The sequence below is a fragment of the Galleria mellonella genome, unplaced genomic scaffold, assembly GCF_026898425.1.
Source record: "Galleria mellonella isolate WM207_F2 unplaced genomic scaffold, CSIRO_AGI_GalMel_v1 utg54, whole genome shotgun sequence".
NCBI lineage: Eukaryota > Metazoa > Arthropoda > Insecta > Lepidoptera > Pyralidae > Galleria > Galleria mellonella.
In genome coordinates, this window is record NW_026442114.1 from 3,080,836 (window position 1) to 3,104,009 (window position 23,174).

The 23,174-nt window shown below is 36.2% G+C and overlaps 1 protein-coding gene and 1 pseudogene across 1 annotated transcript in view; both read left to right on the plus strand.

Annotated features, from left to right (window-relative positions):
• Positions 1 to 23,174, plus strand: part of LOC113517257 (uncharacterized) — a 321,201-nt gene that overhangs the window by 284,358 nt on the left and 13,669 nt on the right. The window contains exons 3-4 of the mRNA XM_052898853.1: positions 18,474 to 18,638; positions 21,685 to 21,862. Of these exons, the coding sequence (XP_052754813.1) occupies positions 18,474 to 18,638; positions 21,685 to 21,862 (343 nt within the window). The remainder of the gene's footprint in view (positions 1 to 18,473; positions 18,639 to 21,684; positions 21,863 to 23,174) is intronic.
• LOC113511347 (UDP-glycosyltransferase UGT5-like) lies at positions 1,926 to 4,737 on the plus strand (annotated as a pseudogene).

The following is a 23,174-nucleotide window of genomic DNA, read 5'->3' on the forward strand; positions in this document are numbered from 1 at the left end:
TATTAATTAATTCACTAATTGCCGTTTAATTATACAAATTAATTAAATTTAATAATATATAATGTCTTTTGCTCTAATATCACGTCATTAATACAACAATACTGTTGTATTTAATATGTATTAAATACATTTCAAATATACTTTGTTGTGTGTAAAGCTATGGTTTCGACAGATCGTTAGGCGTATTTATAAAAATTGGGCAAAAAAAATTAAAGAAATAAAAGATTTTACAATACAGATTACATTACTTAAAGATGGCACAGTCGCTGAAATCTTTTAAAGCAGGTATCATAAAATTTTATTTTGAAAATCCCTCTTCATTGAGCCAATTGTGAATATATGTATTTATTATGTATACATGTATGTGTATGTAGGAGTGTATATATGTATGTGTATGTATGTATATATATGTATATATATATATATATGTATATGTATATGTATGTGTGTATATGTGTATATATGTATGTGTATATGTATAAGTTTTTATTTATTAATGTTATATTATTATTAATTTACTTTTATTATTTACATATGTAGGTATATGGAGCTGTTTTTATTGTGTTATATATTCAATTTTTTTTTTTTTACTGGGTATTATTTAGTTTATCTTTAATTGTACGGTTATTACCCTTATACATTCTACAGTTTTCTTTCAGCTTCTCAAAGGTTGACTGTAAGAGATCCCTTTATGGGATAAGTCCGCCATTGTATACTAAATCATTTACTAGTATTTAATCTGACTTATGTACAATAAAGATTTTTACAATACAATACAATGGGGGTACTTCAAAAAAGCGGTAAAGGTAAAAGGTATCTTCAGGATCGGTAACGTACCCGTAATGACCTTGGTATTGCAGGCCGTATGCTTGTTTGCCACCACAGTGGTATAAATAAATTTAGAATTGAATTACTTATATGTAAGATAAATGCTGTAAAGATGAGAGAATGAATGGAGATGTCGGTAGGGGCCGCCCTAGACGGACGTATGTTGACCAAGTAGGCGACGTGCTGAAGAAGGGCCAAATTAAAAGTACCCGTAACCGGCGAGCGTGTATGAAAAGACTGATGAATGTGGAAGAAGCGAAAAAGGTTTGTTTGAATCGAAGCATTTGGCGTTCCATTGTTTCTGCCTACGCTATGTTTGTATGTATTTTAATATTTTCGTTGTTAATTTCGAAACATTCACGTTGTTTACACATATTTTATGTAAATACACAATCGAGACTTGGCGCGATGAAAAAATATTTGCAATAAAGAAACATACAACATATGTACATTTACAACTAACGGAATTATGAGTTAATAAACATAAAGAAAATTACAACCGAATTGGGAAATTAATTTTTTTTTTATACAACTCAGAATGGCAAACAAGCTGACGGCCCACCTGATGGAAAGTGGTAACCGTCGCCTATAGACATGAGTAGTACTTACTTCTTTTTGAACGATTCATCCATACATATACAATACCATACTATTAGTATTTTTTATAACGGGTTCCATGCAGGCGAAGTCGAGAGAAACAGCTAGTAACAAATATAAGAGACTCTACATTCATATTACAATCAAATATTGCTATCGAATGTTTACTTACTAAATATAAAGATACTATTTGGCGCTTTGTATTGTTTTCGACATATATATTTCTACTTGAGGTATCTTTGTTTCACTTTGTTTGAACTTTTCATTGTCGTCATAGCTTCCTAACCTTACCTTAGCCATCCAATCGTACACTCTATTGCCGTTTATTTAACAAATAAGCAAATACAGTGAACAGAACAAATATTTTAGAACAAGTAATAAGTACATATTTAACGATATCTTCAAACTGTTGTTATAAAAGCAACAGTTTCTAGTTTAGTCATTGGCTTCACGAACAGCTGTAACACGAGTTAGACATGATGAGGTTTATTGTTGCATTGATCAGTTTTATTTCTAATCTGTCAGTTACAAAAAGTGCTCGAATACTAGCTGTGTTTCCAAGTCTATTTTATATTCATCATCAAGTCTCTCAGTCTTATATCGAAGCATTTCTCGATGAAGGATATGAAGTTGTTCTTGTTACACCGTTGCCTCCGTATCCTAAGGAAAATATACCAACAAATCTCACACAAATCGATGTACGGGACATTTCTATCAACCTATGGAGAGAAGGAATAGCAAAAATAACGGCGGAGACTCAAAACGATGATTTCTCCATGATGAGAAAGTCACTGGAGTTAATTCTTAAAATAACTAAAAGACAGTTCCAAACTGATGCAATTAAAAATCTCGTTAGTGATTCGACAAAATTTGATCTATTGCTAATAGAATCATTTATGAAAGTAACTATGATGATATCACACTTTTACAAGACATCCATAGTACAAATCAGTAGTCTTGGACAAATGTACGGAGATGTCGAAATTATTGGCGCGCCCATACAGCCTCTCTTGTATCCACGGACTATGGGAAAAAGAATTTATAATCTTACTGTTTTGGAGGAAATATCAGAATTGTATAACGACTTTCAAATTGAAGAAATATTTTGCGGAACACTAGCTAGAAACTCCAATTAAGCGTTAAAGAACACTCCGTTCGGTCCAACGCCCAGTGTTGATATTTTGCAGAATAATGTGTACATGTTGTGTTTGAATACTCATCCTGTCTGGGACAGCGTTCGTCCAGTACCACTTTCCGTAGTTTACACTTTTGGAATACATCTAAAGCCATACAGAGATTTGCCCAAAGTAAGTTGAGTTCCTTTGAATCAGGTAATGTATGCATGATTAAATTTTCATACATAAAAACTTACTTGGGTTGACAAGGTTAGGTAGGAAGCTTACTGCTACACTAACTTAATTCCTTGATAAAACCGCAAACGGCCAAGTTGATAGGAATAACAAACAAAAGTCCATATAGGCACTAGAAGTAATTAGTAAAAGAACGGAGTTCTTCAGTTCAACTAACTGTTACCACTTTCCAATATGTAAAATACTTTTTATTTGCAACTGGCTTTTGCGTTCTACATCTGTCCTGTGACCAGGATATGGTCATTTACCGGGATAAATAGTAGCCTATGGCCTTCTCCGTCGCATATAGTGCGTGTATGCCAAATTGTATAAGTCGTTAAAACGTCAAGAGATAATAAATAAACACAAATGTACAAACTCACGTCCATATTTATAACTAACCGAGTCAACAAGAGTGTGAATAATAAAGAAAATTTTCTTTGTAAGAACCTTCCGCGGACTTCAACAAATATTTGAAAAACAGAATACTATTATAGTATTGATACAGCCGTCTTTGAGTTTTTCCCTTAGCAACACATTGAGTGATTCATTATTATTTGTAAGAATTGAAGATAAATGAATGAGCCTAACTGTGTTACCAACCCCTTTGCCAAGTATGGCAACTACTGGCAATACCTCTCAATAGGAGGAAGCCTATATTCATCAGTTAACGTTTGATATCATCAAGTTTTAGTACACTAATCATACAAAAGAAAAACTATTTGATAAATGTGGTCATAGCTAAGGCAATCCCATTTTAGATCTCACACCAGTGACCAATGTAAGAGCAGTCCAACCTGCTTGCAATCATGTTCCTAAAATAGATAATTAATACCACTTCATTTAAGGATCTCTTAACGTACTTGGAAGCTTCAGTTAACGGCGTAGTATACGTAGCATTTGGTACTACAGCGAATATGGAGCTGTATTCGGCAAAAGTGCAGGTACTTCTCAATGCGTTCTCGTGGCTACCGTATGATTTCCTTTTCAAGTGGCCCGAAGATGAGCTGCCAGGGAAGCCGGAGAATGTCAAAATAACTAACTGGTTTCCACAGGCCGACCATTTGAGTGAGTAAAAAACAAAAACTTTTTACGAGTATAACAAATAAATCTGTGAAGATCCGTGCAGGCGTCTCAAGGTCATCAGTTGTTTCTACAGCTTTGTTTGTGTCGAGGCTTTTTTAAATTTTTAATAAATTTGTAGTTCTTTAATGACGTGTTACAGAACATCCTAAAATTAAGGCGTTTATAACACAAGGAAGGGGTGCAATCGACCGATGAAGCTATACAAGCCGGTGTACCGCTGATAGGGATCCCTTTGATATGGGACCAGTGGGGTAATGCTGAAGGATATGTTCGTCACGGAATTGGTGTAAAACTAGAGATGGAACACATAACAGAGGAGCAGCTAATAGAAGCGGTGAACGCTGTTGTGACAGATGACAGGTTAGTAGATCGTGTCGAGTGAATAGTGGCACGATACAGGGAGTGGGCGGTCAGTGAACGTGTCGGTGGTTGCAGCTACCGGCGCAACACAGCGAGGCTGCGCGCGCTGCTGCGGGACGCGCCGCAGCGGCCGCTGGAGCGCGCCCTCTGGTGGACGCGCTACTTGCTGCGACACGGCGGAGCGAGCCACCTGCGCGCGCCCGCCGCCAACATGTCCTACGCGGAGTACTTCGAACTCGAACTGTGTTTGATATTATTCTCTGTTTTATTTATTTGTAGCATTCTATTATACTGCTGTTTACGTTTTGTTTATGATAAGTATGTAATATTGTTATATAAGCAGTGCTTTGTAGGCCTGAAAAGTAAATTCATAAATGTAAAATATAGATATATTTAAAACAATACAAATGAAGCCAGCGATTTATTATGCACTAGCTTTTGACTTGACGTAAGCATGGATTTCAGAAGTAGAAATATCAATAAAAGAAACCACTTATATATGGCGTATTAACATAAAACATACACCATATTTTAAATTAGACCTTCAGGAACACAACTGTGAAAACAGTCTCCAATTTGGTGCAATAGTTTTCGTGTGATTCCGGTACGGACAGATAGACAAAATTTTCAAAATATTTTGACTTCTGTTGCTGGTAATAAGAACTGTTATATAAGTTTTTCTTAAATATAACCCATGTACAGACGTTGTCCAGTTACCGTTTTATTATGTTAGTAAATATTTTATAATAAATTTGTTTTTATTAAATAATATTATTAACATTACAGCTAACAACTATAAAACAGGAGCGAGAACAAGAAACAAATGTAGTTTTATTCTTTTCTCATACCAAAATATAATATATGATGGAATTGTTCTTTATTCTTTATTGTACACAAAAGGTTATTGAAATGTAAAAACAAACATAATAGTGCACAAAGGCGAGCTTATCACCAATAGAGATCTCTTCCAGCAAACCCAATATGAGAAAACTGACAGTTCATTAGTAGTTACAGTCATACGTGTGTACCAATCGACTTAAATGTTATAGTAAAAAATAGATAAATAAAAATATATATAAGTAAATACATATAAATAGTTAGATATATATTATATATAATACACAAATATAATAAGTACGTACGTCAGCATTGTGAGAGGTAATAGTTCTTCAGACGTGATTTGAAAATCCCAATGCTTGGGCTATTTCTAATTTCATGAGGCAGTGTGTTCCATAATCTAATTGCAGCCACAACAAAAGAGTGTGAATACGCTAGGTCAGAATCAATCGGAGTTCGCAATAAAGAACGATTAAGAGTCCTTGTATTGCTTTCCGTTGAAAAGAGAACTTTTCTCCCAGAGAAAGAGAGGTTTTCTCCCACGAACACTCAGGTTATGTAATGAGCTCCCTGCCGAGGTTTTCCCAAGAAACTACAGCATGGGGTTCTTCAAAAGGGTGGTAAAGAGATTTCTTCAGAGTCGGCAACGCGCGCGTAATACCTTTGATATTGCAGGCGTTCATAGGCTACGGTAACCGCTTACCATCAGGTGGGCCGTATGCTTGTTTGCCACCTCAGTGGTATAAAAAAAGAGAAAGTTAAACCGCATGCTCATTTTATTAGAACTACAAAAAAATCAGCGTATGCATTCTATATCATACAGATAGCTTTCTATAAGATTATTAATATTTAAAAAAGTTTATACAAATTATGTGGAGTTTAACTGCTGTTTAGACGGATACAACAGTAATTTTATTAATCACTCCACACTGACACCGCATTGTTTTTTTTTATGGGTGTAAATGGTATGGTAGCCCCGCCTGCGCTAACGGGATACGCTGGCGGAGCACCAGTTAAGGGTGATAGATGAGAATGAAAACAGGCCAGTTAGCCCATCATGATGAATCCATCAAGAATTAACCATGATAGTTTCCAGGGGGAACCGCGAGGAGGTCAACCTGGTTGGGTATATTGCTATCAATGGGATTCTCAGTCTCCATTACTAACAAGCACTTTCCTCCCGACACCGCATTGTTGCTACATTGCACCCGTGCGAAGTCGGGACTGAAAGCTAGTAGATTAATATAGATTGCAGTATTGCCGTGTGGTCCCGGTATAGATCACCCCTTGCTTTCCCGTGGGTGTCGTAAGTGGCGACTAAAGGAGGGCGAGGGATGGGCAGCAGCGTCCCTCTTAAATATCGCTAAAGCTTGATTGCGGTTGCCAATCCGCCTGCCAAGGGTGGCAACTACTGGCAAAACCCTTCAAGCCGAAGGCTTATGTTCAGCAGTGGTCAGTTAAAGGCTGACACAATGATAGTAATTGCAATATCAGTGTACATTTTATTCCATTTTTATTTCTAAACAAACTAAAGTTTCATCCCAATCATCTGGACGAGTGGCGGTCTTCAACCGTGCGTTTTTCAAAGCACTTCCTTCCACGCACAACCATTCTTTGGAGTCAACTTCCAGCAACAGTATTTCCGAACCGATACGACAACATAACGTCCAAGAAAAGAGTATATTCCTTTTTAAAAGGCCGGCAGCACACCTGCAATGCCGCTGGTGTTGTGGGTGATCATGGGCGGCGGTAGTCACTTACCATCAGGTGAGCCGTGTGCTCGTTTGCCCCCTGTGTTGTAAAAAAAAACCCCGCCAATTCTCAGCACCGACCGAGGGATGTAAATTTCACGGGGCTTTATGGTTAAATGCCGTTGTGTTTAATTGTTGTCTCTGAGCTTGTACATTTACCGAGGAAGCGTTGTTATACATTTTGACCGTACTCTAATCGGGCGCGAACGTTTGTGAATGATTATGTTTGTTTATACTAAAATTTTAAAGAGACAAGATTTAATTGTTTATTTGTTTTTTATGTAACTTAGAATGCCAAATAAACTGATGGCCCACCTGATGCGACGTGGTAATCGTCGCCTATAGACATTAGCAGTACCATGGACATAACAGAGTATCATTTGTTGCCCATGATACTCCTCATGAGTTGCCATTCTTCAGGGCTAAGTTGTAACGCTTCTGTACCCTGTAATTTCACTGTCATATCCCACCCTTCAATATGAAACACAGTTATGCAAACACAACTGTTTCACAGCAGAAACACGAATGGGTCAGATGTACCCAGGCAGATGACAGTGCATAAAAGCTAGTCAACCAATTTAAAAAATTCTTCTACTTCTTTAGCAATTCCGCTTTCATCAGCGAGTAACATATTATGTTTGAAAATCCTATCTACCCGTGCGAAGCCGGTCGGATCTCTAGTTATAATAATTATTTATTTGTCCGAAATGTGCTACAAAGGTCTTAAATGGCAACTGAGCTACACTAACAATGGTACTGCTCATGTCTATAGGCGACGGTTACCACTTTCCATCAGGTGGGCCGTCAGCTTGTTTGCCATTCTAAGTTGTATAAAAAAAAACATTTCGCCTTATCTAAAGGCATGTAAATTTTGTCTTAGCACATGTTAGTTAGTTCTTAGTGGCTAACATTTTAAAGTAAAAATTTATCAATTACGTATGTCCAATTAATTATTCTAAATACACATTAATTGTTACATTTAATTAGTTAATTATGTCAACATTTAAAAAATAATTATACCGCTGTGTCTGAAAATAATTATACCGCTAACAAAAGAGTTCAATATAATATAATTTGACATCTACGGTATCATTCATACCTGAATACCTTCATTCCTAACATTTCTCTTCTTTTCTTACTGAGTGGAAAAAGGGATTGTTAATAATGGGGTCTTATAGCCCCATTGCTGACTATATATCCTATCAAATCGACCTCCATGCGCATCCCCTTGGAAACCATCTTTGTTGATTCTTGTGCAATATTCCTCACCTATCATACCTCACTGGTGTCCCGTCAGTGTAAACCGATAATTCAGGCAAAGTGGGGGGAAAGTGATTGTTAGCAATGGAGTTTGACAGCCCCATAGCTAGCAATATGCCCTATTAGGTCGATCTCCACGTGGTTCTTTCTGGAAACCATCGTGAACAATTCTTGTTGAATTCGTCACGATGGGCTAACTGACCTGCTTCATCCTCACCTATCATCGTTCACTGGTGCCCGCCGGTGTATACCGTTAGCGCGGGTGGGGTTTACATTCCATTATTACCCATTAAAAAAACGCAGGCAAAGTTGCCATTTTATTTTCACCTATAAAAATACACTATACCCGAAATATGCGTACTAGAGGGAGACTTTGTACAAAAGTCGATTGCTTGGGTACCTCTGTCCCATTCGTGTTTCAACCGTGAAGCAGTTGTGTTTGCATAGTTGTGTTTCGGTTTGAAGGGTGAGATATGGCGTGAATTTACAGGGTACAAAGGAATAACACCTGAGTCCTCAGGAATGGCAACGCATGGGGGGTATCATGGGCGAAACAGTGTACTCTGTTATGTCCACGGTACTGCTCATGTCTTTAGGCGACGGTTACCACTTTCCATCAGGTCCACATTCCGTCAGCTTGTTTGCCATTCTAAGTTGTATAAAAAAAAGGCGTTCAGTTATAGAAACACGTGTAAGTATAGGCAAATATTGTAACACATTTGAGGAAATTTTATACCGTTACAATGAACTTTAGTAACTCATTATTAATTAATTCACTAATTGCCGTTTAATTATACAAATTAATTAAATTTAATAATATATAATGTCTTTTGCTCTAATATCACGTCATTAATACAACAATACTGTTGTATTTAATATGTATTAAATACATTTCAAATATACTTTGTTGTGTGTAAAGCTATGGTTTCGACAGATCGTTAGGCGTATTTATAAAAATTGGGCAAAAAAAATTAAAGAAATAAAAGATTTTACAATACAGATTACATTACTTAAAGATGGCACAGTCGCTGAAATCTTTTAAAGCAGGTATCATAAAATTTTATTTTGAAAATCCCTCTTCATTGAGCCAATTGTGAATATATGTATTTATTATGTATACATGTATGTGTATGTAGGAGTGTATATATGTATGTGTATGTATGTATATATATGTATATATATATATGTATATGTATATGTATGTGTGTATATGTGTATATATGTATGTGTATATGTATAAGTTTTTATTTATTAATGTTATATTATTATTAATTTACTTTTATTATTTACATATGTAGGTATATGGAGCTGTTTTTATTGTGTTATATATTCAATTTTTTTTTTTTTACTGGGTATTATTTAGTTTATCTTTAATTGTACGGTTATTACCCTTATACATTCTACAGTTTTCTTTCAGCTTCTCAAAGGTTGACTGTAAGAGATCCCTTTATGGGATAAGTCCGCCATTGTATACTAAATCATTTACTAGTATTTAATCTGACTTATGTACAATAAAGATTTTTACAATACAATACAATGGGGGTACTTCAAAAAAGCGGTAAAGGTAAAAGGTATCTTCAGGATCGGTAACGTACCCGTAATGACCTTGGTATTGCAGGCCGTATGCTTGTTTGCCACCACAGTGGTATAAATAAATTTAGAATTGAATTACTTATATGTAAGATAAATGCTGTAAAGATGAGAGAATGAATGGAGATGTCGGTAGGGGCCGCCCTAGACGGACGTATGTTGACCAAGTAGGCGACGTGCTGAAGAAGGGCCAAATTAAAAGTACCCGTAACCGGCGAGCGTGTATGAAAAGACTGATGAATGTGGAAGAAGCGAAAAAGGTTTGTTTGAATCGAAGCATTTGGCGTTCCATTGTTTCTGCCTACGCTATGTTTGTATGTATTTTAATATTTTCGTTGTTAATTTCGAAACATTCACGTTGTTTACACATATTTTATGTAAATACACAATCGAGACTTGGCGCGATGAAAAAATATTTGCAATAAAGAAACATACAACATATGTACATTTACAACTAACGGAATTATGAGTTAATAAACATAAAGAAAATTACAACCGAATTGGGAACTTACTTTTTTTTTTATACAACTCAGAATGGCAAACAAGCTGACGGCCCACCTGATGGAAAGTGGTAACCGTCGCCTATAGACATGAGTAGTACTTACTTCTTTTTGAACGATTCATCCATACATATACAATACCATACTATTAGTATTTTTTATAACGGGTTCCATGCAGGCGAAGTCGAGAGAAACAGCTAGTAACAAATATAAGAGACTCTACATTCATATTACAATCAAATATTGCTATCGAATGTTTACTTACTAAATATAAAGATACTATTTGGCGCTTTGTATTGTTTTCGACATATATATTTCTACTTGAGGTATCTTTGTTTCACTTTGTTTGAACTTTTCATTGTCGTCATAGCTTCCTAACCTTACCTTAGCCATCCAATCGTACACTCTATTGCCGTTTATTTAACAAATAAGCAAATACAGTGAACAGAACAAATATTTTAGAACAAGTAATAAGTACATATTTAACGATATCTTCAAACTGTTGTTATAAAAGCAACAGTTTCTAGTTTAGTCATTGGCTTCACGAACAGCTGTAACACGAGTTAGACATGATGAGGTTTATTGTTGCATTGATCAGTTTTATTTCTAATCTGTCAGTTACAAAAAGTGCTCGAATACTAGCTGTGTTTCCAAGTCTATTTTATATTCATCATCAAGTCTCTCAGTCTTATATCGAAGCATTTCTCGATGAAGGATATGAAGTTGTTCTTGTTACACCGTTGCCTCCGTATCCTAAGGAAAATATACCAACAAATCTCACACAAATCGATGTACGGGACATTTCTATCAACCTATGGAGAGAAGGAATAGCAAAAATAACGGCGGAGACTCAAAACGATGATTTCTCCATGATGAGAAAGTCACTGGAGTTAATTCTTAAAATAACTAAAAGACAGTTCCAAACTGATGCAATTAAAAATCTCGTTAGTGATTCGACAAAATTTGATCTATTGCTAATAGAATCATTTATGAAAGTAACTATGATGATATCACACTTTTACAAGACATCCATAGTACAAATCAGTAGTCTTGGACAAATGTACGGAGATGTCGAAATTATTGGCGCGCCCATACAGCCTCTCTTGTATCCACGGACTATGGGAAAAAGAATTTATAATCTTACTGTTTTGGAGGAAATATCAGAATTGTATAACGACTTTCAAATTGAAGAAATATTTTGCGGAACACTAGCTAGAAACTCCAATTAAGCGTTAAAGAACACTCCGTTCGGTCCAACGCCCAGTGTTGATATTTTGCAGAATAATGTGTACATGTTGTGTTTGAATACTCATCCTGTCTGGGACAGCGTTCGTCCAGTACCACTTTCCGTAGTTTACACTTTTGGAATACATCTAAAGCCATACAGAGTTTTGCCCAAAGTAAGTTGAGTTCCTTTGAATCAGGTAATGTATGCATGATTAAATTTTCATACATAAAAACTTACTTGGGTTGACAAGGTTAGGTAGGAAGCTTACTGCTACACTAACTTAATTCCTTGATAAAACCGCAAACGGCCAAGTTGATAGGAATAACAAACAAAAGTCCATATAGGCACTAGAAGTAATTAGTAAAAGAACGGAGTTCTTCAGTTCAACTAACTGTTACCACTTTCCAATATGTAAAATACTTTTTATTTGCAACTGGCTTTTGCGTTCTACATCTGTCCTGTGACCAGGATATGGTCATTTACCGGGATAAATAGTAGCCTATGGCCTTCTCCGTCGCATATAGTGCGTGTATGCCAAATTGTATAAGTCGTTAAAACGTCAAGAGATAATAAATAAACACAAATGTACAAACTCACGTCCATATTTATAACTAACCGAGTCAACAAGAGTGTGAATAATAAAGAAAATTTTCTTTGTAAGAACCTTCCGCGGACTTCAACAAATATTTGAAAAACAGAATACTATTATAGTATTGATACAGCCGTCTTTGAGTTTTTCCCTTAGCAACACATTGAGTGATTCATTATTATTTGTAAGAATTGAAGATAAATGAATGAGCCTAACTGTGTTACCAACCCCTTTGCCAAGTATGGCAACTACTGGCAATACCTCTCAATAGGAGGAAGCCTATATTCATCAGTTAACGTTTGATATCATCAAGTTTTAGTACACTAATCATACAAAAGAAAAACTATTTGATAAATGTGGTCATAGCTAAGGCAATCCCATTTTAGATCTCACACCAGTGACCAATGTAAGAGCAGTCCAACCTGCTTGCAATCATGTTCCTAAAATAGATAATTAATACCACTTCATTTAAGGATCTCTTAACGTACTTGGAAGCTTCAGTTAACGGCGTAGTATACGTAGCATTTGGTACTACAGCGAATATGGAGCTGTATTCGGCAAAAGTGCAGGTACTTCTCAATGCGTTCTCGTGGCTACCGTATGATTTCCTTTTCAAGTGGCCCGAAGATGAGCTGCCAGGGAAGCCGGAGAATGTCAAAATAACTAACTGGTTTCCACAGGCCGACCATTTGAGTGAGTAAAAAACAAAAACTTTTTACGAGTATAACAAATAAATCTGTGAAGATCCGTGCAGGCGTCTCAAGGTCATCAGTTGTTTCTACAGCTTTGTTTGTGTCGAGGCTTTTTTAAATTTTTAATAAATTTGTAGTTCTTTAATGACGTGTTACAGAGCATCCCAAGATTAAGGCGTTCATAACCCAAGGAGGCTTGCAATCGACCGATGAAGCTATACAAGCCGGTGTACCGCTGATAGGGATCCCTTTGATATGGGACCAGTGGGGTAATGCTGAAGGATATGTTCGTCACGGAATTGGTGTAAAACTAGAGATGGAACACATAACAGAGGAGCAGCTAATAGAAGCGGTGAACGCTGTTGTGACAGATGACAGGTTAGTAGATCGTGTCGAGTGAATAGTGGCACGATACAGGGAGTGGGCGGTCAGTGAACGTGTCGGTGGTTGCAGCTACCGGCGCAACACAGCGAGGCTGCGCGCGCTGCTGCGGGACGCGCCGCAGCGGCCGCTGGAGCGCGCCCTCTGGTGGACGCGCTACTTGCTGCGACACGGCGGAGCGAGCCACCTGCGCGCGCCCGCCGCCAACATGTCCTACGCGGAGTACTTCGAACTCGAACTGTGTTTAATATTATTCTCTGTTTTATTTGTCTCTTTTATTGTAATCTTTTATTTTTTCCTATTTATGTTCAAAATTTTTAAATGCCATCTTTCATTACCTTCCTTAAATAAAACCCTGGATTCGAGAGTCCTTTGGTCCAGTTTAAAAAACAAACGTACGTAAATTGGCTCAGGATTGCTTATTCCAGTTTCAGAGCAAATTTGTTTAATTTGTTTAATATTTAACATAAGTAAGCAAAAACAACAATTTTATTACTTGTTGTAGTTTGCTAGTTTTGGTTTCATTCTGTCATAGTTGCCTATTTATTTAATTATTTATTAAATTCTACACATTATTTGTATAAATATAATAATGACTGAATTATAATTAAACCAATAGTTAATTATATTAAACTAATATTATAAAATATATTAATTTATTTATTCTATAAATACCCATTTCTTTCCCAGAACAATAGTATTTATAATCCAAAGAAAACGTGTACAAGCTATTTCCGCAGAGCGATATTGTCGCGAGAAAAAACCTATTACAAAGGAATTCAAACAACATTTTTCTTGAGTAAATTACAAAATAAGAAAATGTTACCACATAGACTGCGAACTTAGGCGTCGGGGCAATAAGAAGAAATATCGTAATAAACATTTTTGCACACCTCAAATATTTTGCATTATATTTGTTGTATGTGAAGGAAAAATATATGTTAATTGATTTAAGAACAAAACTGTTTTATTTATTTTATCAATTTTAGCAGAAGAAGTATTTAGACTTAAAATAATTAAGAGAACGGAACGTGTTCAAGAATACGTATATATATCAAGTATGTCTTGGATTAAAAGAGAAAATCATAAGTACAAAGAAATCCAGACAAGACATATTAGTATGGTATTTACTACCTGTCATCATTAGGTGCACTTAAATTCTCGCTAGCTTTAAAACCTCTGTTGAGTTCTACGGTCTCTTCCGGGGGGAAAGGGATTGTTAGTAATGCGGACTATCAGTCCTGTTGCTAGCAATATACTCCTTCAGGTCAACCTCCACGTGGTCCCCCCCCTGGAAACACTTTACTTTTAGCGCAGGCGAGGTTACCATCCCATTATCATATATTGAATCGTCTATCTCTTCCTTTATGTACTATTTTCTCGTGTTCTCTCTTCATCTTCTATTTTCATTCTCTCCTATTGTATTATCTTCCTACCCTTACCCTAATTATTATTTGGAGTCAGCGTTATATGATTTTTACCGTATTACGAAAAGATTTAGCGATATGATAGTGCGTCACCTACCCTTTTTTCTCAATGTCCTCTGCCCAAAGATTGTCTAGAAGAGATTGCTTAGCGATAAGGTCGCCTTTTGTATCACTTCTCATTTATATTAACTATATTTATTATTTTATAAATGATGTAACAAAGTGTAAAATAAATTAAATATAGGTTCAGTAAGAGAGTAAACCCGATCGATTGCAAAAAAAATGTCAGTTGTAAACAGCGCAGAAGATATTATTTTGCGAATTGATTGAAACGTATTCGCAAATGAAATTAAGCATTTAAAAAATGCCTTATAACATTTAATTTATAAGAACGAACTAAATAAAATGCACGTATAAAATTTCTAATTCGAGTTACATCAAGATACCGTACACGAAACCCCAAGTAATTAGGTTTATTAATTTATACTTCAAAACACGAAAATAATTTGACTTTATTTCGTTCTTCACTTCCGTCAATTTGCTACACCCTTTAATCGTGTACGTAAATAACTTTTCTATGTATCTTGCTTTAACATATTACTACGTTTTTTTTCCTCTTTTACATTACCATAGATTGTAACAGTACAGATAGCCAAAATATCTCGCTTTTTAACTTCAAAAAAATCTCAATGCGGTTGTATTTTTTTATTGTTGTTATCTCATAACTTTGGCATTTTTAAATCGAATTAGAAAGTTTTTTTATGTCAAAGGATTACTTACAGATTGGCCCCATATTATTTTTATCAAAATCAATTCAGTGGTTTAAATTTTAACTAACATAACTGGTTCCGTCACAATTGAAGTCGGTTTTTTTGTAAAACTTAATCTTTAGTTATATAGGAGAGTAGAATGATATTGTGGCATTGCGTTCGGAAATGTTTGAGGTTAGATAAAAATGATATGATTATATTAATCAATACTTTGCTCAGTAGCGTACCATTTGGGGTCTGTGGTAAATCCCCACAGTGATGGGGCCCTATCAGTAAAAATAAAATACTCACGTATGTAAACAAAATCTATAACAGAGTATTTTGTTTCGCCCATGATACCACCCATGCGTTGCCATTCCTGAGGAGTAAGGTGTTATTCCTCTGTACCCTGTAAATTCACGCCATATCCCACCCTTCAAACCGAAACACAGCCATGCAAACACAACTGCTTTTCGGTTGAAACACGAATGAGACAGAGGTACTCAAGCAAACGATTTTTGTACAAAGTCTCCCTCTGGTAGTAACAAATAAACTCACTTTCCGTTTATAACATCAATAAGGATTTCAGCTTTTAAAATGTTACCGATTTATTGTTATCTTTAAGGCGCTTGTTCACAGTTTTCGCGGTCGCAACACGGGGCCCCCGCTAAACTTTCCAGCGGGAACATAAACATGCTATATTTTTACCGCCTTGTTGTCCCACTCATTACAATAAAGATAATTTTCTCTTTAGCCCTCGTTATCGTACTTTTATTTCGCGACAGGGTATTGTCATATACTTTTTTATTAAAGTCAAGTGAGTGACGCTTATTGTAAATTAAAGATGCGACTGTCAAATGCGCTGTCGACGGTTCTAAGAACAAGGAATTACATAGAAGGAATGATAATATAAGTAATAGATTAGTAATAGAGACTATCGGCACCATTGCTAACAATATACCCTGTCTGTTTATGGGATTTTAATGGAATTATAACCCCACCTGCGCGGGGGGGAAAGGGGTCTAATTGACCCATTGCTAGCAATACACCCTATCAGGTCGACCTCCACGCGGTTCCCCCTGGAAACCGTCGTGATTAATTCTAGTGGAATTCGTCACGATGGGCTAACTGACATGCCTCTTCATCCTCACCTGTCATCTATCACTAGTGCCCCGTCAGCGTATCCCGATAGCGCAGGCGGGGTTACCATTCCATTATCACCTAATAAAAATAAAAAAAAAACCCACCTGCGCTATTGGTATACGCTCGCGGGGCACGAGTAAGGGGTGACAGGTGAGCTTGAAAGCAATCCATCGTAACGAATTCCACTAGAATTAGCTACGACGGTTTCTAGAGGGAATCGCGTGGAGATCGACCTGACAGTGTATATTGCTAGCATTGGGGCCGCTAGTCTCAATTACTATCAATCTCTTTCCCCCAATATACTCTGACAGGTCGAAATGATAGAGTTATGGGGCACAAATATAAAAAAAAAAACTCCAAATTTAGATATCTCCTTTTTGAAGTCGGTTCGGAAAAAAGATACCTGGACTACAGCCAATTGTTTGTTTAAATGTGGTAAATAGAAAGCTATTTAACAGGTTTATTTGTATAAAACTATATCCTGGATTATCGTAAAGCTCGCTAGCATAGTTCGAATCACGTCGCTCGTCGCTTCAGGAAACAAGGGGATTATTTTGTTATATATATATATATATATATATATATATATATATATATATATATTCTTTATTGCACTACGATATACAGTAACAACAATAAATTAATAACAATGTTAGCAAAGGCGAACTTATCTCTAAAAGAGATTTCTTCCAGTCAACCTAACACAGTGGCATAGGAAGTAGTGAGTGGGCAGTAATAGTGCTAAACAGAAGTTAAAATAAATATTTACATAAATTACAAATCATTATATATATATATAATTAAATAATTATACTAAATTCTACATAAATATTGTATATTATATGCAAATCTATAATCATACATATATAAAAATAAATTACCGAATGTATGTAAGCATCTCATCAGAATGGATGAACCTAATTGGCTAATTCTTTTTGTAATTGTAATTGTTAAGACAAGATTCATGAAAGGTAATATTCGAAAAATTAAAAAAAAAAGTGAAAAAAAAATTGGTTTAAAGAATCTTCAAAGTGAGTGAATGAGTGAGAAGACAGTAGAGTCCGTGCATATCCAGAGCGATCAACTAGTTTTAAATAGTTTTTTTTGCCTTCATTCTTATCACCTATCAGCATTTAACTGTTCACTGTTACACACTGTCACATAAGCCTCTTTGGGGGGTTGGGGGTGGCCAGTAATTGCCACGCTTGGCAAACGAATTGGCAACCGCAGTTAGGCTTTGAAGATGTTTTAAGAGGAACGCTGCTACCAATCCGTCGACTATTAAATTTCCTTAGTCGCCTCTGACTACACCCACGGGCAAAAAAGGGACTATTCTATGCCAGGATCATAAGACTAAATATATACATAAGTACTCGTATTTGTTACTAAATGAATATAGAACTAACACCGAAGTGAAAAGAATTCGGAATTGACAACGTAACTGCGAAACGTGTTTGAAAATATTTTAAATGCATAACTTTGCATTTGGGATACTTAATATTTATTGTTAAGATCCAAAAACATATATAATATAATAATACCATAAACAATTTTAAATTTATTATTTAATATAGAAACATTATTGTTAATTTGGCAACACTGCCTCATAATTCCCGCTCTTTTTTCAATCAACTGTCAAACGTTCTGCACTGTACTTTGTGGTTTTCTTTATCTAAAATTAAATTAATATTAAAACTCGAACGTATTTTGATTTCTACAATTATTATTCGTTATATTATTATTGGTGTCCGAGTTGGGGGCCTGGATTCCTGAGATACAGATCTCTGATCTAGTTTAGGGTCCAGTCTCCCACAAGTTTTACAGACCATTGCAAGTATACATATATTGTAATTATATATATAATTTAGAAGACGTATGTTTCTAAATTGGCTCGGATCTGGTTATTCTTGGTTATGGCCCCAGATGTACATTGCGTGGTTCCTTATAACACAAGGTGTCCCATCTCGAGGGCCGGGTGATTAGTGTGATTGTATGACACTTAACGTTATAGACATATTGGAAAATTGCCCTTCAAACGATCCGATCCAAATTAAGAATTGAGAACCTCGTTTTCGGTATCTCATGATTTTAATATCATTGTTTCAGTCACGTCACGAGAACAGCGAATTGGCTGCCTCCAGCCGAGAGCTGGCCTATCGCGAGGGAAGGCAGTGGAAGCGGCAGCGGGAGCCAAGCAGAGCAGGAAGACGAGGACTTGCCGTACGGATGGGAGCAAGCGTTGGATAGCAGGGGCAAACCTTATTACATCAAGTGAGTAAACTTTGTCCTCAGTATGGTTTATGGAACGAGAGGTATCACAGTCGTTACAGTGTGTTCAGTGTGTGAGTGGTTTGTCTTATAAGTGACTTATGACACAATCCGCTATTATAATAGCGAATTCTGTAACCTGTTATGTCTGTGTCAGTGAATCCATAAAGACGTCGAGCGGTTTGAGTGGTCAATGATCCCATGCTAACAAACGGTTTGGATTCCCCGAGTTTGAGTCGGGATTTTGACTCTTTATCCATTTTTTACCGTCTATAGTTCTTTACCATAGAGAATGTTCCAGGGAATTATATCACCAGCAGGTCTACTCGTGAATTTAATATCGATATCAATCCAAGCCAATGACAATTTTGTACTGCACTCGTGAAATAACAGTTAGGAATTAAGTTTCTTTTTTTATACAACTTAGAATGGCAAACAAGCTAACTGCCCACCTGATGGAAAGTGGTAACCGTCGCCTGTAGACATGAACAGTACCATGGATATAACAGAGTATACTGTTTCGCCCATGATACCCCCCATGCGTTGCCATTCCTGAGGACTCAAGCGTTATTCCTCCGTACCCAGTAAATTCACGCCATATCCCACCCTTCAAACCGAAACACAGCCATGCAAACACAACTGCTTTCCTTATAGTTAGAATTAGGATCGATCTGCAGTAGTTTGTATTGGCAAGTTATATTAATTATGCATCTATCAGAACAATATGGAACGTTTACGTCGCTAGTGTTGCAATTCGTGAGTGTGAAAGGTCTTAGTTCTAATATCGATTTATTGCAATTTATTAAAATTATAACCCCACTGATGCCTTCACCTTTTCACCCTTTTACTATCGGACCTCTTGCCGTAGAGCTGGAGATTACCCTCATTTTTTGAGTGCATGGCACATTACCACTGTCTGTACATGCCGTTTATTTTTACTTCGTACATCTAGATTGTACAATGAGCTTTCGTCTTCCAAATTCCCCTTACAATATAATAATATAGGGCATTTCAAAAATGCCTACAAACATTTAAAAGACCGGTGAAGCACAAGCAACTCCTTTGCTGTTGCAGGTGTTAATAGGCGAGGGTTGCCGTGTTTTATTAGGTGGATCCTCGGTTCTTTTGCCTCTTTAACCATAAAAAAAACAGTTCATTGGCAACCTTCTATAAAGTTTTGATTAAAGTTTATTCCACCTTAGTAGATATAAATTCAGGGCTGTGATAATGGATGAAATAATATCATAATTACCTATGTTGCATATATGTACATGCACGTATATACACTACATATTTACATTTATTTATATCATACTATTATACATTTATTTATATCACACTACACATACACCCACGCATACATTTAACCCTCTTTACAATTGGTGACCATGATTTTATATTATTTAATCATTGCTGTCAATATCTGAACTTTAACAACATGAATTTTAATTATTTTATATATCAATTAACTTAACTTTATGGACACTCACTATTATATATGGTTCCTTTCATACATGTGCTTATATTACTTGCATACACCCACTCTAACTTGCCTACCTCGCTATAGAATCAAAATTTTTGTTTGTATAAGTAAAATCCGTTATTGGCTGTATTCATAAGAGACTTAGCATGTAAGTTATTTTATAAGAGCTGTGGATTTTTGTATAAAATAAAATAAAAAAAAAAAGTAATGAGCTAGATTGCTGTGCTGATTTTTGGGTGGGCGGATATTTTCTATAAATATGTTGTTGTAGGAAGCTGTAGATCATCTATTGTAATCAAAACAACGATAAGCATGTGAGATTTTGTTGGATGAAAATATCTATCACAAGATAGATGTTAATCATAATTTTTAACCGATTTCAAAAAGAAGGAGGTTTCCAATTTGATTGTATATTTTTTGTTTCTTACCGTAAATATCAGTTTGTCAGTTGACAAAGAGTCTTTTATGTCTAACTGCGTTTAGCTGTCGCATTAGAGGCCCAAAATTTTGGTCATTTTTAACCTACATTTTTTGTGAAATATATTTCATTATTCATGTAACACACTCATATATATATATATATATATAATTTATATTAAATTATTTCAATATGTTACAATAATCATGTCAAATATTTTTCACCACCACTGCCCTTCATACATATAGTTATTTGGTAGAGAATGCCATATGGCATTAAGCTCGCCACTTGTACAGTTTTATTGTGCAATAAAGAATAAATAAAATAAATAAATATTTTGTTGGCGCAAATTGAATAAAATTGTAAGCTTAATTTACAAAATTTTCCTAACTTTGTACCAGTAATTTGTTGCCAGGTGGCGTATGTTTTCTCATATTAAGAACCTTGGAATATTCTGACTAAATGAGATAACATACTTCACGTGTATGTCTGTGCGTCATTGCTATACATTACATGAATGAAACTAACTGCCTTCCAGTACAAATTGTGTGTAATTTAAGACGGTGTCGCCGAGTCGAGTTCTCGTATAGATGAATTACCTTACGTTAGCACGAATTAGTACGGTCGTAGTAAAATATTTCTATGTAAAATAATAATGCGCGACATTTACTAACGTTTGTTCAGGTGTCACCTAAAAACTACTGCACCAAATTGAATGCTGTTTTTCACTGTTGTGTTTCTGAAGGTCTAACTTAAAAACTGGGGGGGGAAGGGATTGTTAGTAATCGAGTGTAATTGAGACATTGCTAGCAATACACCCTATCAGGTTGACCTCCACGCGGTTCTCCCTGGAAACCGTTGTATTCTAGTAGAATTCGTCACGATGGGCTAACTGACCTGCCTTTTCATTCTCACCTGTCATCCCTTACTGGTGCCCCGCCAGCGTATCCCAATAGCACAGGCGGGGTTACCATTCCATTATCACCCATTAAAAAAAAAAAACTTAAAAACTGGAGTAAGTTTAAGACGTATCGAGATAAAAATATTTTGTCTTGATACATCTTCTAGAATTAGTATTTGGTTTTCTTCTGAAAGCCACGTGTAAGACAAAACTAATTAATAAATACATACACATGTGTACATTACAGTCATGTCAACAAAACAACGACGTACGTGGCACCCGAGGGCTGCTCGTGCGAGTCGCCCCCAGCCCCGAGGGACGTGGTGCTCGAGCGAGACCCCGAGTTGGGTTTCGGGTTCGTGGCTGGCTCAGAAAAACCAGTTTTGGTCCGGTTCGTAACCGACAACTCGCCCAGTGTGGGGAAGGTAAGAGAATATTTGGACATAATTATGTAAAAAAACAGTCGTCTCAAGAAAAATTTTAAATTAAATATTCCAATCTACATAATATAACTGTCACATATAAGCGGGAGCACCAAGATACCAGCTTGAACCCTTCGATTTAGTGCAACGACGAGTTATGAGAATTGTCGGTGATTCTAAGCTTACAAGCGGTATCGAACCCTTAAGTCTTAGATTTTGCCTCACTCTGCGTGTTCTACCACTTGTACAACGGACTGTACTCAGAGGAATTATTTAATATGATGCCCACAGCTACTTCTACATCTACCAGAGGGAGACTTTGTACAAAAGTCGAATGCTTGGGTACCTCTGTCTCATTAGTGTTTCTACCGTGAAGCAGTTGTGTTTACATGGTTGTGTTTCGGTTTGAAGGGTGGGATATGGCGTGAATTTACAGGGTACAGAGGAATAGCATCTGAGTCCTCAAGAATGGCAACGCATGGCGGGTATCATGGGCGAAACAGTATGTGTGTGTACTGTTATGTCCATGGTACTGCTCTAGTCTATAGGCGACGGTTACCACTTTCCATCAGGTGGGCCGTCAGCTTGTTTGCCATTCTAAGTCGTATAAAAAAAAATACTTTCTACTATCGAATAGCTTGCCATCGTCAGGGAATCCACCCCCATACAAAGAGCCTAAATGGTCGCTTACAGCGCAGTTTCAGAGATGTTTCCTCACCAGAACGCTGAGGTTATGAAATGAGCTCCCTGTCGAGATTTTTCCTAGAGAGATTACAGTATGGGGTTTCCAAAAAAGGGGTTAAGAGATTTCTTTAGGATGGGCAACCCGTAATGCCCCTGATATTGCAAGCGTCCATAGGCTACAGTGACTGCTACCATCTGCTACCATCAGGTGGGCCGTATGCTTGTTTGCCGTCTCAGTGGTATAAAAAAAACGCGCTTTATATATGTTTGTTGCTGGCAACTGCGGCAACTAATCATTTTTTATAATTTAATTTAATTTATTGTTTATATAATTTTTTTTTCATTGTTTACATCAGTTTTCATGCAGTTTGATTAAAATACTGTTCAGTTTTTGAAATAGTTTAATTTGGAGCAAATAAAATATTACTATAATTAAAATACTTATAAAAACTTACTGATTATAAGTTTTTGTCGTATTCCAAGCTACGGGAAACATCGAGGATTGCGGGTGAACCCTTTATTTACTGGTTAGCTTACTGTTACTGAAAGAATTCTTAGAATTTGCTCCGGAACACTCTTGAGTATTATTACAATGTACAAAGTCAATATGTTTCAATATTAATATGTTGGG